The 18,573-nt window shown below is 40.7% G+C and overlaps 2 protein-coding genes and 1 pseudogene across 2 annotated transcripts; 2 read left to right on the top strand and 1 right to left on the bottom strand.

Annotated features, from left to right (window-relative positions):
- Nucleotides 3,419-10,024, top strand: LOC104748831 (F-box protein At5g42460-like). The gene is made up of 3 exons (XM_019236827.1): nucleotides 3,419-3,531; nucleotides 3,657-4,078; nucleotides 9,112-10,024. The coding sequence occupies exons 1-3, from the start codon at nucleotides 3,419-3,421 to the stop codon at nucleotides 9,963-9,965; spliced, it is 1,389 nt and encodes a 462-aa protein (XP_019092372.1). The 3' UTR covers nucleotides 9,966-10,024.
- On the top strand, nucleotides 11,003-12,827 carry LOC104747615 (annotated as a pseudogene).
- Nucleotides 12,700-14,842, bottom strand: LOC104747614 (protein EARLY-RESPONSIVE TO DEHYDRATION 7, chloroplastic). The gene is made up of 4 exons (XM_010469279.2): nucleotides 13,854-14,842; nucleotides 13,396-13,562; nucleotides 13,211-13,295; nucleotides 12,700-13,113 (listed from the first exon to the last, which is right to left on the bottom strand). The coding sequence occupies exons 1-4, from the start codon at nucleotides 14,771-14,773 to the stop codon at nucleotides 12,936-12,938; spliced, it is 1,350 nt and encodes a 449-aa protein (XP_010467581.1). The 5' UTR covers nucleotides 14,774-14,842; the 3' UTR covers nucleotides 12,700-12,935.

The raw sequence follows: 18,573 nt of genomic DNA on the forward strand, positions 1-18,573 counted from the left end.
TTTAGAGCAGCGATCCGTCCAGTTAATCGTTGTACTTCTCTGGCGTTCTTTGGTTGTGGTAGATCAATGATCGCCTTAATTTGCTTCGGGTTCGCCTCGATGCCTCGTCTGGTTACCAGGTACCCAAGGAATTCGCCGGATTTGACTGCAAATGTGCATTTGGCCGGGTTAAGCTTCATCCCATACTTGTTAAGGGTATCGAAGCATTGTCGCAGATGAGTGATATGATCCTTTGCGTGCTGTGACTTGACGAGCATATCGTCGATGTAGACCTCCATAGTCCGGCCGAGTTGCTCGGCAAACATCTTATTGACTAACCGTTGATACGTCGCTCCCGCATTTTTTAGGTCGAAAGGCATGACCTTGTAGCAGTAGGTCCCTCTATCTGTGATAAATGATGTCCTTGTGCATTAGAATCTGGTTGTAACCGGAGAAGGCGTCCATAAAGGTTAACAGCTCGTTGCCTGCAGTCGCTTCGACGAGCTGATCGATTCTTGGCAATGGGAAACTATCCTTTGGGCAAGCCTTATTAAGGTCGGTAAAATCGACGCAGATTCGCCATTTTCCATTCTTCTTTTTGACGACCACCGGATTAGCTAGCCACTCTGGATATTTTACTTCCATGATTGACCCGGCGCCGAGGAGTTTGTCAACTTCGTCGTTTACTGCTTGCGATCTTTCAGAGCCTAACTTGCGCCGTTTCTGTTTGATCGGCTTATGCGTCGGGTCGGCATTGAGCTCATGGGTCGTGACACTTGGGTCGATTCCTTTCATGTCAGCCACGCTCCATGCGAACGTTGAGATGTTAGTCTTGAGGAAGAGTATCAACTCGTTCCTCATGGCGGATGTTATCTCCGTGCCGATATTGACGCATCGTTTCTTGTCGTTCTCGTCTAGGATCACCTCTTCGACCGCGGCAACGCCCTGTTGGACGGCAGTCGGCTTTCCGTCTGTCGGTGACGTGCTACTGTCGCCGACCCGCTGCTTTGATTGCTATAATTTCTTTCCGGTGCGAAGCTTATGCTCGATCAGGAAGCAGGCCCGTGCAGTTTGCTGATTGCCACGCAGTGTGTATATTCCTTTCGAAGTTGGGAACTTAACGCACTGATGATATGTTGACGGGACGGCTTTCATCTTGTGGAGCCATGGGGTTCCAAGGATGACGTTGTAGATCGTTGGCTTGTCGATAACTGCGAACCGAAAGTATCTGGCTATCCCCCCAACAAAGATTGGTAAGGTGATGGTGCCGACGGACATAAGATGATCCCCGTCGAAGCCGGTTAAAGAGTGACATTCTGGCATAATGTCCCGTTCGCCGACTTCCATTTTGGCCAACACGTCTCTGAAGATGACGTTGACTGAGCTTCCAGTGTCGATCAATATTCTCGTCACCTCACTTTCGCCGATCAAGAGTTCGACGACCAATGGATCGTTATGTGGTAAATCCAAGCCTTCTAGATCTTTTCCGTCGAAAGTGATTGGCATGCCTTCAGCCTCGAACCTTGACGGCCAAGATTTCGTCATTTCAGCCTTCTTAGTATAATCTCTGATCGCTCTGACCGAATCGTTGCATCCGGCTAGCCCGCCCATTATCATGTTGATTCGTCGTATCGTCGGAGGACGTTGGTCGGGCTTGCGGTCTGTATGCGGTCGTTTTTCGTTACCGCTGTTTTCGCGCCGTTCGGTGAGTAGGTTCTGAATTTCCATCTCGTCTTCGCTTTGGTCGGCTAGTACCTTTGAATCCTTGACGAATTTTCGAGCGATATATTCGGCGCGCTTGGCGTCGCTTCGTCCAGGTCGGGTTGTCTTGCTTCTGTCGGGCTCGACGACTATTGCTCCTTTCTTGTATCGCTCCATCAATACCTTCTGGAGGTAATGACACTCGTCAGTTGCGTGGGTTGTACTCTGATGGTAATCGCAGTACGGGGTTGCACTATTTTCACCTCCCTCTTTCCGTATATACTTGTTTTCACCGATCGCAAAAGTTCGGCGAGTTCGATCCTGGTTTCTGACGAAATGTTGTCGAGGCTCGACGTAGTCAACTTTTGGAGCTGCGGCTACTAGCTGTTTGGACGTCGCACTTGCCTCTAGGGAATGCTTCTTAGCATTGATAGCTTTCTCTTCCTCGAGTCCAATGTGTTTTGCAGCTCGGAGTAATGCCTCGGATATGGTCTCGATGTGCGTTAAAGACAGCTCTTCCTTGAACCGAGATTCATACCAGAGCGCATTTCGAAGTGCGACAATTGCGGCAGCGTCCGGAATTGAAATGTTGACGTAAACTTCCTTGAATCGCCCTATAAAGGACCGAAGCGATTCTCCCTTGTGCTGAGTTAAGGCGTATAAGTCGGCATGGGAATTCTTATCCTCGAACAAAACAGAAAACTGCTTCAAAAATTCGGTTATCAACTCCCTGATACTATCGATTGATCCGGGTGGGAGTCTCGAGAACCAGCTCAATGCGGTTCCTGTTAGATGCTCGGCGAAAACTTGACAAGCTCCAGCGTCGTATTCCGCCGGGCTGAACTGTAAAGGGCCGAGGGCTACGCCAAAGGTGAGTAAGAAATCTCGCGGGTCGACCGTTCCGTCATAGTGACCCAACCGTGGCTTGACTGCCCGTCTGACCGTCGTCGTAGCGAGTCTTCGAGAGAACGGAGTTCGCTGTGTTGCTTCGAGCATAAGTCCGACTTGGGGTGCCTTATCCGTTGCTTTTTGAATCATTGCGGCCATTTCTTTCATTTGCTCTTTGATTTCTTTTAGCTCGGCGTCCTTCGTTAGATCGGTTACGTCGTTATTCCGCTCGATAGGGTGCTGGGCAGGATTACGTCCTAACCCGCTGGTTTGCACATACGACCCTGGCGTTGTTCTTACCGAGGTGAAGTTCACTGGGTTGAGCCGAGCGTTGTTGAGATGGTTGATTTCATCTTGCGAGTTAAACTGTGCCGCAGTGAGTGCATCCAAACGGTTGTTTGTTCGCTCTTCCTGCTGGTCAAGGCGTGTTAAGATCCCTCGGAACAGCTCGTCTATACTAGAGACGGGCTGGTTGTTGAGCAAAGAAAGTTGTGTCGGCGCCTGTGGTGCCTCTGCGGTCGCAGGGGTCGTCAAATTTGTAGCTATGACGAAGGTCTCCGGACTTTCTACTGTCACGGTCTTTCTTGGAGCGTCCGGCGTGGGAAGGACTGTCTGCTCCGCTTGATCCGTTACCGGGGTGATCGTTCCCCCCGACGAGCTTGCTTCTTTGCTTCTTTCCTTGTCAATTATTGTCATCTCGTCCAGTCGGTGTAGGTCCGTTCTTCAATTTTTTAGAAAACTTTGACTTGGCTCCCCCTACCTGGCACGCCAAATTGTTGATGTCCCTTTCGGTCACAATTAGTATGTTTAGTTCGGTCAAAGAGGGTCGAAGTTCTCTTCTATTATATTGATGTCGAAACACAAAAGACGGGATACAACGCGACTTAAACGGGTTACAAAAGTAGACGAGGATAGTAGACGAGCTGATATCTCGTCGATTCTCCGAGCTATGAGCTTAGGATCGTTGACTTTTGCTTGGACGAGCTAAGCGCTTGTACTTGCTGTACGAATTCTCCTGCTTCTTCTTCGATCCCTTTTTCTAAAGGCCGTACGCTCGTATTTATAGGGAATCGTGTTGGTTCGTCTAGGAAAAATACCATAATACCCTTCTCTCTCGAAAGGGATATTTATGGGCTTTTTCCTGGGCCGGGCCCTTTTGTTGGGGTTGGATCTACCCCTAACAAACTTTCACGGGATTTAGTAGAGGAAGTGCTCGTTAGGGTTCCGTTCACATCTCTGAGAGCAGTAAGATTGACTTGCAAAAACTGGAATGATGTATGCAAAGATGGGAGCTTTATAAAGAAGCATATCGTCGAAGCAAAGAAGAAGCAAGTGAATGAGTTTGAGATTATCATAATGATGAATTATAAAATTTATCTAATGAGTGTCGATCTCCACAGCAATGTCGATCCATCTATTACGCTTAAAGGTACACTTTTTAGCCTGAAGGATGAAGCAAATCATCATCAGGTCGATTATATAATTAGAGTCTTTCACTGTGATGGTGTACTGTCAAACTTGAGATTGCAAGGTATTCAGAATATTTGTGTTATTGATATTGAACGAATACATCTCATATATATACAATAGAAACCCAATATACTAGACTTGAGGACCAAGCTATATAACTTCCTAAACTATACAAGAGAGAATATTACAATATAACATAAATATGTAAATATATATTCCAATACTCCCCCTCAAGTTGGAGCATGAAGATCACAAATGCCCAATTTGGATGTTAGTCTCTCAAACGGAACACGTCCTAAAGCCTTTGTAAAAATATCAGCAATTTGATCCTCAGTACCAACATGAACCATTTTTAGTAAACCATCTTGAACAGCATCCCGAACAGCATGACAATCAGATTCAATATGTTTGGTGCGCTCATGAAACACCGGATTTGCCGAGATATGAATAGCAGCTTCACTGTCACAAAACAAATGAACCGGCTTCGGCGGAGGACATCCCAAATCAACAAACAGTTTCTGAAGCCACAAAACTTCCATTAATGCATTACGCATGGAACGATACTCAGCTTCTGCTGATGAGTGAGACACTCTGTCTTGCTTCTTTGTTTTCCAAGAAATAGGTGAACCGCCTAAAAACATGACAAAACCACTTAACGAACATCGTGTAAGAGGACAAGAGTTGTAGTCTGAATCACAATACGCTGTGAGAGTCAAATCTGAATCAGAACTTAATAGAATGCCTTGACCCGGAGTACCCTTCAGATACCGGACAACACGCATCGCAGCTTCCAAATGATCAACACGCGGAGCCTTCATAAACTGGGAAAGAAGGTGAACAGAGAAAGATAGTTCTGGACGCGTCGTAAGTAGATAAATAAGACGTCCGACCAAGCGTCTATAAACCTCCGGATTTGGAATAAAACCACTCTTACTCAAACCCAACTTATGATTTTCTTCCATTGGTATCGGTGATGGCTCACAACCAAGGAGACCAACTTCAGAGACAATATCGAGAACATACTTTCTTTGAGACATATATATACCCTCAGAGCTCCGAGCAATCTCAATCCCAAGAAAATGCTTCGCCTTACCCAAATCTTTCATGTGAAAGCAGCGACCCAAGTACTCTTTAAACCGCTGAATCATGTGAAAATGATTTCCACAAACCAACAAATCATCAACATATATAAGAACACGAATCTCAATACCATTCTTGGAGTAGGTAAAAAGAGAATAATCTTCATATGATTCAACAAAACCAAACTGTATCAACGCATTAGTAAGCTTAGCAAACCAGCAACGCGGAGCTTGTTTAAGCCCATACAAAGACTTATGTAGCTGACAAACTTTATTTGGAGCTGAATGACGAAAACCTACCGGAAGCTTCATATAAACATCTTCTTCAAGATCACCGTGTAGAAACGCATTGTGGACATCCATCTGATGAGCTTCCCAATTTTTAGCTGCAACAAGACGAAGTAAACTACGAACAGTAGTCATTTTCACAACCGGGGCAAAAGTCTCATTATAATCTTCACCTTCGACTTGACGATTACCACAAGCAACCAATCTGGCTTTGTAACATTCTAAGGAACCGTCGGCATGATATTTAATCTTGAATACCCACTTATTGTCGATAGCAACTTTGCCAGGAGGTAAATCAACAATGCTCCACGTACCACTGTCTTCCATTGCGGTAATCTCGGTACCACAAGCATTAGTCCAACGAGGATCTTGCATAGCTTGCTTAAATGAAGTTGGTTCAACCCCATCCATAACTGCTGCCAAAAACACTCGATGGGCAGGAGAAAAATTTTCGTCAGAGATATAGTTTGTGAGAGGGTATGGAGTATTTGTACCTTGAACCGTAGACGAAGAACCTGAGACGAAGTCGGGTGAATCGTGATGGGGTTCAGGAAGACGACGAGTGGAATAGGTGACATAGTCATGTAACCGAACAGACTGAAACTTTTGACGCCTTCCTCGACCTAACTCATCATCACCAGACGATGTCACAACAATATTATCAGTAGAAGCCACATCTTCTCGAACCGCAGGCGCGGGTTCATTTATTTCACTTGGCACAGCCACAGGAGAAACCCAAGAGGGAGAACTAGCATCAACGGGCGACGGAATAGTGTCACTCACCTCAGGTTGATCATGAACAACAAGTGTACTCCCCCTGTCATCATGCGTAGGGGCAACATGAACCAACCAATCATCATCAACAACATCACTAGTTAAAAATAAGTTTGGTGATTGATCATCTCCAGTTCGTAGAGCAAAAGGAAACTGATCTTCTTGAAAAATCACATCACGCGATACGTAAAACTCATTGGTGTCAAGATCATAAACTTTCCACCCCTTCTTACCGAAAGGGTAACCCACAAAAATACATTTGCGGCTCCGCTCACCGAATTTGTCCTTATCCCTATCACGCCTATGTGTATAACAAGATGCTCCAAATACTTTGATATGATCATAGGAAGGTTTTTCCCCATAGAGAAGCTCATACGGAGTCCTGTTTTGAAGAACCTTCGTAGGAGTGCGATTAATGAGGTATGTGGCTGCAAGAATTGCTTCTCCCCAAAACGAGACCGGGAGACTAGCTTGAAATAGGAGAGACCGAGCAACATTCAAAATGTGACGATGTTTCCGTTCTACCCGCCCATTTTGCTGCGGAGTAGCCACACATGACGTTTGATGAACAATACCTTTGCTCTTAAAATACTTTGTAAGGCAGATAAACTCAGTACCGTTGTCACTCCGGACCGTCCGGACGGGTTTATTAAACTGCCGTTCGAAATTGGCACAAAAATTCTCAAGAACTTGACGTACTTCTGATTTTTCTAGCAAAAGATGTGTCCACACCGCTCTAGAAAAATCATCAACGATAGTCAAAAAATATACAGCTCCACAAGAAGCTGAAACTCGATATGGACCCCAAACATCAACATGAATCAATGAAAAACATTCCTTTGCTTTATTATAACTGTCAGAAAATATTTCTCTTGTCTGCTTAGCTCTAAAACAAACGTCACAAGGACCAGAGCTAGCCAAATTTGAAACACCAGAACTTATAGGTAATGTAGATAAAACGGAAAACACAGGATGTCCTAGCCGTCGATGCCACAAAGTAGAATCACACCTTGCTTCAGCCTTGTTCACACGCACAACATTCACATCCGTAACAAAATAAACCCCATCACGTTCTTCCCCGGCTCCAATCAGAGTCTTCGAAAAACGGTCCTGCACAACACACAACAAATCAGTAAACAACACAATACCACCAGTTTGCTTTAACAGCTTCGAAACAGAAATCAATGAACAATTAAGATTTGGAACGTATAAAACGTTATGGAGAGTGATCCGTTCTGAAACACGAAACACCCCCATGCTGTTCGAAATTGTGTTACTCCCATCAGCAAAACCAACTGAACACACCGGAGTTGACGTGACATCGACTAGTAATTTAAGATTTCCGGTCATGTGGTGTGATGCTCCGGTATCAAGAATGAGTTCTTCATGTATCTTACCGGAAAACAACTTACCAGAAAGTTTGTCCGAACTAGAAATAGATTTCTCCGATGCCATCTTGCTTATCGCTTGCCACTGCTCGGGTGTGAAACTGGGATAAGCGGAGGCATGTGAACTTGTAGCATGCGCCACCGTCGCATAACCACGACCACGACCAGAAAAATTGTTGCCACGACCAGCTCCCCCTATCATCGAACCGCGACCACCACGACCACCACGACTTCCTTTGTTTCGATCGGACCACCAGTCAGGGTATCCAACAATCTCCCAACAAAAATCTTTTTCATGCCCTGATCTTCCACAGTGAGAACAGAGCAGCGAACGTTCTCTGTTTCTGTTATTCCCTTGAGAACCGGAACGAGTCGCAAAACTTGAAACCTCCACACCTTCGTTACCAATAGAAGTTACAACCGAAATTGGTTGTTTGGATTCTTGTTGAGCAACAAATCCTACCGCGTCATACTGCTGCTCTTTCTTCTTAGCAATTTGTCTCTGCTCCTCACGAACAGCCTTCGCATACGCCTGTGCCAAATCCGGCAGTGGTTCTGCATCAACAATTTGACAAATAATGTTGCCAAAACGAGATTCATCGAGTCCCATGACGAACTGATGAACCCTCTCCTCTTCACGATCCTTCGCAATCTTCGCAGCGGCACCACACGTACACACCGGCAGCTGACGATATCTTTGAAGTTCGTCCCACAGATTGACGAGACGTCCGTAGTAATCCATAACAGACTGTCCTTCTTGCTTGCATGATGCAAGTTGACACACAAGTTGGTGTATCCTAACCTTGTTTCCAACAGAGAAACGACTCTTCAAATTTTCCCACAAATCTGCTACATCATCAATAAAGGACACAGTAGATCTCACACGTGGAGTGATCGATGTGCGCAACCAGCCAACAACCATCGAATTCACACTTGTCCATGACTCCAGCTCAGAGGAAGTCTCACTTGGCTTACTGATTGATCCCTCAATAAAACCGATCTTCCTCTTGGCTCGCAGAGCATTGAGCATCTCCGTAGCCCACTCAGAATAATTATCTCCTGTCAACATGACGGAAGATATCATCGAGCCGGGGTTGTCCGCAGAGGACAAAGTATAAGGCGTGACTATGGTGGAGTCAGGGGCCTTAGAAACAATTCCTTTTTCTTCTGTCATCGTGACCGATCGAAGATAAGAACCAAACGAAACCAAAAAAACAGGGGACGAGAGATGAGAATAGAACTTCGAAACAAAACAGAACTTTGAAACAAAACAGAGCTTCGAAACAGAGACGAGAGAAACAAGAAACAAGAACACGAAACGAGAAAACTAGATTTAGGTGTTTGGCTCTGATACCATGTCGAACTTGAGATTGCAAGGTATTCAGAATATTTGTGTTATTGATATTGAACGAATACATCTCGTATATATACAATAGAAACCCAATATACTAGACTTGAGGACCAAGCTATATAACTTCCTAAACTATACAAGAGAGAATATTACAATATAACATAAATATGTAAATATATATTCCAATATGTATTCTTATGCATCACCAAAGACCTCAAGTCTAGCCTTGTGGTTTGGGATCCTTATTCTGGGCAAACAAGGTGGATCCAACCCAGAGATCGTTACCACGATTTGGACAAATACGCTCTTGGGCATGACGAGAAGAAGAAGTACAAAATCTTTAGATTTGTGGATTATTCTTACGCCTATAGGGTAGAGGAACGAATATGTGAGTTAGAACTCTATAGTTTTGAGTCTGATTCATGGAAGGTTGTTCTTACTGTCCCTCCTGAGTGGGAAATAGATTATTATCACCGTGGCGTTTCTCTTAAGGGTAATACTTACTGGCATGCTACTAATAAGGTCCAAAGAAAAGGCCGATACGATGTTTTCTTGATCTGTTTTGACTTTACAACAGAGAGATTTGGACCGCCCCTGCCTCTACCTTTTAACACTTGTTGTATGGATGATATCGTTACTCTCTCTAGTGCTGGGGAAGATCAGTTAGCGGTCTTGTTTCAGGACGGTTTGACATCGGCGATGGAGATTTGGGTGACGAGTAAGATTGAGCCTACAGAGGTCTCGTGGAACAAGTTGTTTTTAGCGGATTATAAGGGCCCAGTCATTGGTACCGACATTCTGACGACAAACGATAGGAGTTTCTTCATTGACGTCAAGAATAATGTTGCAGTTGTTTTGGATAGAGGTGCGTCTTCTTGCGCCCGCTACATTGCTTACATCATTGGGAACAATGAATACTTCGAAAAAGTGGATCTCGGCGAATCTGCAGACCCGAATTGTTGCCCACTCGTGGATCTCGGCGACCCGAATTGTTGCCCACTTGTCTGTTCTTATGTTCCAAGCACAGTGCAAATCAGGCAGCTCTAACCTGCTGATTATTATTAACTACTGTTTTCTTTCCTGACCATTGTTATCAGTTATCTGGAATCTCAACTCTCGTGTGGCTCTTCCAGTCAAATGCATCTTTGGGAGATTTCTCTAGCATTTACTAGATAGCTGAAAAGATAGAGAGAGAGAGAGCGAGAGAGAAAGCGAGAGAGAGAGAGAAATAACTCTGTTTGGACGTTGAAAACAAGAAAACTAATTTCAATGAAACTTGATTTGGATTCTACAAAGAAACCCCAATTAAAGCCACTTACACATACATTACATATTCCGTATCAACTCGAGACATTACACGATTCTCATAGAAACCACAAACACTTCACAACAACTACTAATCCACACCTCTTTTCAGTTTTTACTTCTGCATCAAAAAGACAAGAAGTTGATACAAAGAGATAAGGGGAGTGTTTTGGTGATTAGTCAATCTCTATCGATTTAAAAACACAAGTTTGGATCCTTCTTCGAACTTCATGTTCATGAAGAAACTTGTGTAGTCATAGTCGAATTTGAATTCATCATCGCCGGATCAGCATCGTATCCGTCGAAGTCATCGTCACAAACACGTGCTATTATGCCCAAATCTCTTATACAAGAGACAAACACCATTCTTTATTTTTTTTTATTTTTTTTTCACTTGGCCAACTGGCCGAACACCACCGTACGTGTTCCATAACAAGCGCACATTCATAGAGATAAGAAACCACTCAAGTTTCATTTTTTCTTTTTTCTTTTTAAAACCAAAGACACAACCAACCCAATATGCTCCCTTACATAAGGAAAAAGAAGAATAAAATAAATAAATAAAAAGTGAAACTTGCATAAGAAGCAAGTAACAATAGGTTTTTACTTTTTAGAACACCATATAAGCGGAAACAAACAAAACCCTAACCCATAAGAATAGATATCCATAGGATTGAAGAACACATAATGTGTTAATGGAAGAATTATATTAGACTCTCATAATTAGAATGTTACAACTTATGTTCTCTTATATACACAAGAGATTTCCTAAACTATGATAATGTAAATGTAAATAATATATTTAGATAAATGTAAATATTCCTAAGACTATATCTTCTAGATTCTTCTCAATATTCATAATTTACATATTCTTAGGTTTGTGGTTCTCCATATCCCAATATATTGCTTTGTTTAAAAACTTCGCCAAAGCAGCCTCCTGATATAATTCAGATCAGTCCGAGGAAATCAGTGGGTGGGGCTATAAAAGGGTTTAAGAGATTTCGAAGCCTTGACCCCTAAGGTTCAGCAATGGCGATGATAATGTCAGATCTTTTACTGGATTTGGTAGAGGAAGTGCTCATTAGGGTTCCGTTGACATCTCTAGGAGCAGTGCGATTGACTTGCAAAAAATGGAACCATGTATGCAAAGATGGGAGCTTTATAAAGAAGCATATCGGTGAAGCAAAGAAGAAGCTAGTGAATGAGTCTTAGATGATCACGATGATGGATCATAAGGTTTATCTGGTGACCGTCGATCTCCACAGCAATGTCGATCCATCTATTACGCTTAAAAGTAGACTTTTTAGACTAAAGGATAATAATGCAAATCAGGTTGATAATGTATCTACAGTCTTTCAGTGCGATGGTTTACTGTTATGCATCACCAAAGACCCCAACTCTAGGCTTGTGGTTTGGAATCCTTACTTTGGGCAAATAACGCGGATCCAACCCAGAAGTAGGTACCACAGATATGACAGTTACGCTCTTGGGTATGACGAGAAGAAGCACTACAAACTCTTCAGATATGTGGATCCTTGTTTCGGCATTAGTGCAGAGGCACGGATTTGTGAGTTTGAACTCTACAGTTTTGAGTCTAATTCATGGAAGGTTGTTGTTGATGTCAGTTCTTACTGCGGTATAGAGTTTACTGACAGTGGCTTGTCTGTAAAGGGCAATACTTACTGGTATGCTAAGCGTGACAGAGGAGAAGATGATGTTAATTTCTTGATCTGTTTTGATTTTACAACAGAGAGATTTGGACCGCGTCTGCCTCTGCCTTTTAACGCTTCTCCTTCTTCCAAAGATATTGTTACCCTCTCTAGTGTCGGGGAAGAACAGTTTGCGGTCATGTTTCAGGACGATGATACATTGAGGATGGAGATTTGGGTCACGAGTAAGGTTGAGCCTACAGAGGTTTTGTGGAACAAGTTGTTTTTAGCGGTTGATATGACACCATTCATTGGTTCTGAGTATATGACAAACGCTGGGAGTTTCTTCATTGACCTGAAGAAGAATGTTGCAGTTGTTTTTGAACGTGATTTGGCTTACACCCGCAGCATTGCTTACATCATTGGGAACGAAGGATACTTCAAAAAAGTGGATCTCGGCGAATATGTAAACCTGAATTGTTTCCCACTTATCTGTTCTTATGTTCCAAGCACAGTGCAAATCTAACCTGCTGATTATTATTACTAACTACTGTTTTCTTTTCCTGTCATCTTCGGTTGTATAAACCTGGCCATTGTTTATATCTGTTATCTGGAATCTCGACATGACCTCAACTTTCTATTTTCTTTAACTTTGTTTCATCCTTATCTTTCCAATTGAAAGCGAATCAAACATATTACCTGTAAACTCTCGTGTGGCTCTTCCAGTCAAATGCATCTTTGGCAGCTTTCTCTAGCAATACTAGATAGCTGAAAGATAGAGAGTAATAACTCTGTTTGAACGTTAAAAACAAGAAAAAAAAAACTAATTTCAACGAAACTTGATTTGGATTCAACAAAGAAACCCCAAGGCCACTTACACATACATTACATATTCCGTATCAACTCGAGACATTACACGATTCCCATAGAAACACAAACACTTCACAACAACTACTAATCCACACCTCTTTTCAGTTTTTTACTTCTGCATCAAAAAGACAAGCATTTGATACAAACAAACATGACCAATGGGCCAGTAGTTTCGCTACATCAGGAAGGCTTACTAAGCTTTCTTCTGTGAAGCTGCAGATCTAATGGCGGTTTTTGCAAGCGTTGAAGGCTTGAGAACACTCTTAGGGTTAATAGCCTTTCTGATTTTGAAAGCAGCCCAAGCTGTGCCAAACGCATATCCTGCTGCATCAAGCCCTTCGTTTGTCGCCTCAGCTGCTTTACCTCCATACCTACAATATTCATCAAACCAAAATTTTACACTTCTTATCTTAAAAATTATCCAAATAACCAAGAGTTCCAAATCTCGAATACTCAGATATTACTTACTTGTGATCAACGAGTTCGGTTGTGACAGTGGAAGAGGTTGACATTACATTCCTCCCAGCTACTTCAACAGCATCACATACCTTATCTATCAAAACATAACCAACAACAGTCTTAATTATCATATGAATATGGCCATATAAAGTCGGGTTAAGTACATTATATAATATAAAGATTAGTGGACTTACTGAATCCGTCAAGAGATGCAAGGATGACTTCTCCAGGAAGAAGGCTAAAGAATTTCTTTCCTACTTTGGTGTTAGCCACTGAACTTGTGAAGAATCCAGAAACTTTAAGGACTCCAGAGAGAATGCTGTTTGCCACATTCTCTGTCATTTTGGTCATCTGCTTCACTCTGCATAGGCAAAAAAACATAATGAGACACCAATACACATAACTATGAGCAGCAATAATGACATTTAACAAGACTATATGTCATGTTTGGAACACATATCGTCTCAGCTTTCCAATTACACTCATCCAGGACACTCAAATAACAAATCAAAACATACTATTTAAAGACAGTTCACACAAGTTTCTATCTATCTAGACATTTTCCTAAAAATAGAAATCACATTCCACCTACTATTTAGTACAAAAAATCACAATTTCAAATTTTGACACAAAGCATATCATACACACATACCTCCTGATTCTTTTCAAAGTGTCAGGATGAACTTCACTCTCTTTCTCAGCCTTTGACAACCTCCGTTTCATGAAACCATTACCCCAAATAAGCCTATCCATAGTCACATCACCACACCAAAGAATCCCTTTAATCAAATGACCAGAGCCAGTCGCAATCAGCTTCGCCGCCTTCCCACTGTAATCCTCAACATTGGGAGCTAACGTCGTCCAATACGCCGAACATTGCCTCTCCACAATCTCTTTCCTCTCTCCAGTAAGCTCAACCGGAGACGTCTCCCTCGCCACCGTCACATCTAAAACCTTCTCCCCTGCTTCTTTCGCTTCCTCTGAGACTTGCTGAACAGTGAAACAGCTGTAATCCTCCAAGATCTTCTCAAGATCAACAAGCAAATGCTCTTGACCTTTCGAAGCAATCGTGAGCCCGTAGTTCAACATCTCGTCGGAGTTCTTCTTACCTCCAACATCTCCGTCTTCTTCATCGCTGGTAGGTCGTAGCGTGAAGAAGTAATGAGACTCATCGACCTTGACCGAGTTCTCATCTTTAGTCAACGGCCATTGGATCTCATCGGCGACACTAGCGACCACAGCGACAACGTTATCTCCTTGCACGATACGGATGATCGAGAGATCTCCGCACGCGAGCTCGACGCTGTAAGATTTGTCGATCAGGTGGAGAATCGCGCCGGAGATTTTCAAAATCACTTCCTCCGTCGCAGCGGGAGGAGCTGAAACGGAGGAGGGATTAGTCTCTGGTTGCTCAGGGAAGAGATTACGAGCGAGATCGTTCATATCCAGAGAAGGATAGAGATTATTAGTGGAAGAGGATGAGGAGCTAGGGTTAAGAGGAGGAGCTTCGGGATTCGATGTGTCAACGGTGGGGTAAAGAGATGAAGCTTGCTTGTCGCCGGAGGAAGCCATTGTCGTCGGAGATTTTCAAAATCGGAGAAGATGATTAAAGAATGAATGAAGAAGACTTGGTGTTGGTTTAAGATATTTATTTGAAGAAGGAAGGAAAGAGACAGAGTTAAAGTATTTGTGTCTGTCAGTGATGGTGTCATGGTGAAGACGTGGAGGTTGCGCGTAAGTAACGCGTGTACCCGGTCTAAACCGAACGGTTCGGTTTATAACTTAACCTTGTCGACATCTTTTTCCCGCGCTGTTACACGGTTTAGTTTTCTGATGTCGGTCGAGTGTGACTCGAGTCCATTTGTCTCGGAAATTGCATTTTACTCATAAAGAGTGTACTGTTAGTAATTTTATATTTTTCGATTCGACAAAATAAATACTATCATTGTAGATTTAATTTTAGAAAAAAGATAGTGAGCTACACCAAGTATAACTGAATACATGACCACACATACCAACTTAAAAAATGTATAGCTAATTACACGAAATAAATGTATTGTATGGCCACATGTACCAACTATGTGATGGTATGTGCTCAATATTACGATCATTTTTATTCTGGTACACTGTTTGTCAGAATCCAGCGTTGACTAGATATATCCAGTGTTGACCAGCAAATTTTTTTTTTTAGTATTAGAAACAAAAGTATTAAAAAAATTTTGTTGAATCATTTATGGTTAAAAAAATATATCTATATCCAATATAAAGATATATTATATATGTTTAATGCATTCAATCTTTTTTTTTTTTTTTAACCAAACATAAAATTAAAAAAAGAACTCCAAGATTGGTGGCCCAAACTGGAGGATAGCAGTTTACAAAAGGTAGATTCTGAAAACAAAGATCTTGACGACCGAGCAAGGCAATCAGCCCTTGAGTTGAAGTCTCGTGGAATCCTATCGAAGGTGAAAGAAGGGTAAGAGGACCGAAGCGAAGAAAAATCCATTTTATCAACCATTCAATCTTATAATAGTTAGGCAATATACATTCAATCTTATAATAGTTAGGTTTTTTTTTAAAGTTCAAAACTTAAATAAAACTGAAAATAAATCATTAACAGTTTTTAAGATATTGAAACTTATATCTTTCTGAATACTAATTTAATTACTTTAGAATATTAAAGCATTTTAATTTGTTTGATGTATATTGTTTGTTTGTTGTATTTGCATCATTATTTTGTGAAATATTTTTAAATAATTATAATATTGTAATTGTGAGAAAATAAAATTTATTCATTTTATCAACCACATAAATTTAGTTTTACTAATCCACCGATGTGAAACATTAAAACACACATTGTTTTCTTCATAGATTGAGTAATATATATTCATTTTTAAAAATTCAAATCACAACATATGCAGCACAAATTATAAGGTTAGTTTCAAATTTGTACTTCTCAATTAATATAGTAGGATATGTGGTAAAATAAATGTTTTAATATCTGAAAAATATATTAATGATTTTTAATTTATTTAAAGTTAAGTTTTACAATTGAAAACAAAAAATTATAAGATTGATTGCATTAACAAATGTAAAATATATCTCTATAATGAATATAGATATTTTTAATGAATAAAAGGCCATAAATTATTCTATAAAATAGTTTTATATTTTTGTTTCTAATACTATAATAAAACTTAAAAAAAAAAATTTGTTGGTCAACATTGGTCAACGCCGGTCAAACATGGTCAACGCCGAATTTTGACAAACAATATACCGAAATAAAATGATCGTGATGTTGAGCACATGTCATCATATAGTTGGTATATGTGACCATGCAATACATTTACTTGGTGTAGCTGACAATCTAATATAATAAAGTAGGGTTACACCTCTAATAAGCTCTATCTATCTGCCACGTGGCACTTCTGAATTCTCTGTTTTTTTTAATAATGTTTTATCTCATGTTTAAGCCAATTGATATGTAAATCATTAATGGGCCACATAATTTTGTCGACTTCTCGAATAAAAACCGACGGAATCTATGACTTCCGACTTCTCCTCTTCCTCGCATCTCTCTCTTCCCCACCCCTTCCCCCCTTATCTGTTCAATTCTGCGAGATTTTGAATCAGCCGAGTCGAAGGGAATCTCGACATCTCCATTCTTTCACAGCTTGACATATGGCAACTATAAAACTGACACCTGTCCAAAAAACTTGTTCACCAAAATTTTAACTAAACTACCAATAAAACACATTTAATCAAATACATATAACTCACACTTTAAACATAAAACTAAAAAAATATATTTTCAATTAATCCACAAATAAGTCATTTAATCTTACACTTTAAAATTAAACTTTCTTATATAATAAAGTAGGATACCTCCTAAAACTTTCTTCCACAACTACTGTAAAACTAACACTTGTCCAAAAAACTTATTCACCAAAAATTTAGGAGGTATAGATTGTATGCACTGGGAGTGGAAGAATTGTCCAACTGCATGGAAAGGACAATATTCACGTGGGTCTGGAAAACCGACAATCGTACTAGAAGCTGTGGCATCTCAAGATTTATGGATTTGGCACGCATTTTTCGGACCACCAGGTACGTTAAATGATATCAATGTTTTGGACCGCTCACCGGTGTTTGATGATATCCTAGAGGGCCGAGCTCCGAGAGTTACATACATTGTCAATGGACGGCAATACAAAATGGCTTACTACCTCACTGACGGTATCTATCCCAAATGGGCAACTTTCATCCAATCCATTACACTTCCACGTGGTCGAAAAGCAAAACTTTTTGCTCAATATCAAGAAGCATGCCGGAAAGATGTAGAGCGTGCATTTGGAGTCTTGCAAGCTCGATTTGCAATCGTGAAGAATCCCGCACTTTTTTGGGATAAAAGAAAAATAGGGAAAATAATGAGAGCATGTATCATATTGCATAACATGATAGTCGAAGACGAACGACATGACTACAATTTCTACGAACCATCAGAGTTCTATCACGGAGAAGGAAGCGAAACTTCTCATGTCGATTTAGCGTATTCTACAGATATGGCAACAAATCTAAATAACATGATGGGCAATCGAAATGACGTTCAAGATACAGAAATGCATGATCGTTTGAAAAAAGACTTAATTGAGCATATCTGGCAAAAATTTGGTACAACCCAACAATAAATCTTATTCTAAACTTTGTAAAATATGTTTAATATTTTTAATTTTGTATCTTATGTTTAATATTCCAAATTTTGTAAAATACGTTCAATATTCTGAATTATGTAAAATTTTATTGTTTTCTGTTTAATATAATATAAATAATATAAATAGTTTTTATACATGATAGATTAGTAAACTTTGATAATTAATTAACAAAAATTTTAAAAAATATATTATTTAAATAAAGAGTAACCTTCATTGGGTTACTCTAGTGGAGGAATGATTTTGGTTAAATTCTAAGTAGGTTACTTTACTTATTTTACTATTAATTATATAATTAATTAACCAAAGAGTAACCCTCTCAAGTTACTCTCAAGTTACTGGAGTAATGATGCTCTAATCTCTTCAGGTAACGTTAAAGTTCTTCTTCTTCTTCTTTGTTCTCTGTTTTTGTGAGTTCTTCTTATTGGTTAATGGGTTTGTTTTATTTAGTGATAATTCAGACAAAGAGACAAGCTTGGTCGTGTTCAAGAAACAGAACACAAGCGATTCCTCTGTTTACGGAGATCATCAAGATCAAAACCAAATTGGTGGAACACAAGAAGACGATGATGAGATGGAAACCTCTCTGGTTTCGATTAGCAAGAGATGCGAGTTTTATTCCGACAAGAAAAGCATCGTTGGCTTTGTAGAAGAACCTAAAGC

The sequence above is a fragment of the Camelina sativa genome, chromosome 15, assembly GCF_000633955.1.
Source record: "Camelina sativa cultivar DH55 chromosome 15, Cs, whole genome shotgun sequence".
NCBI lineage: Eukaryota > Viridiplantae > Streptophyta > Magnoliopsida > Brassicales > Brassicaceae > Camelina > Camelina sativa.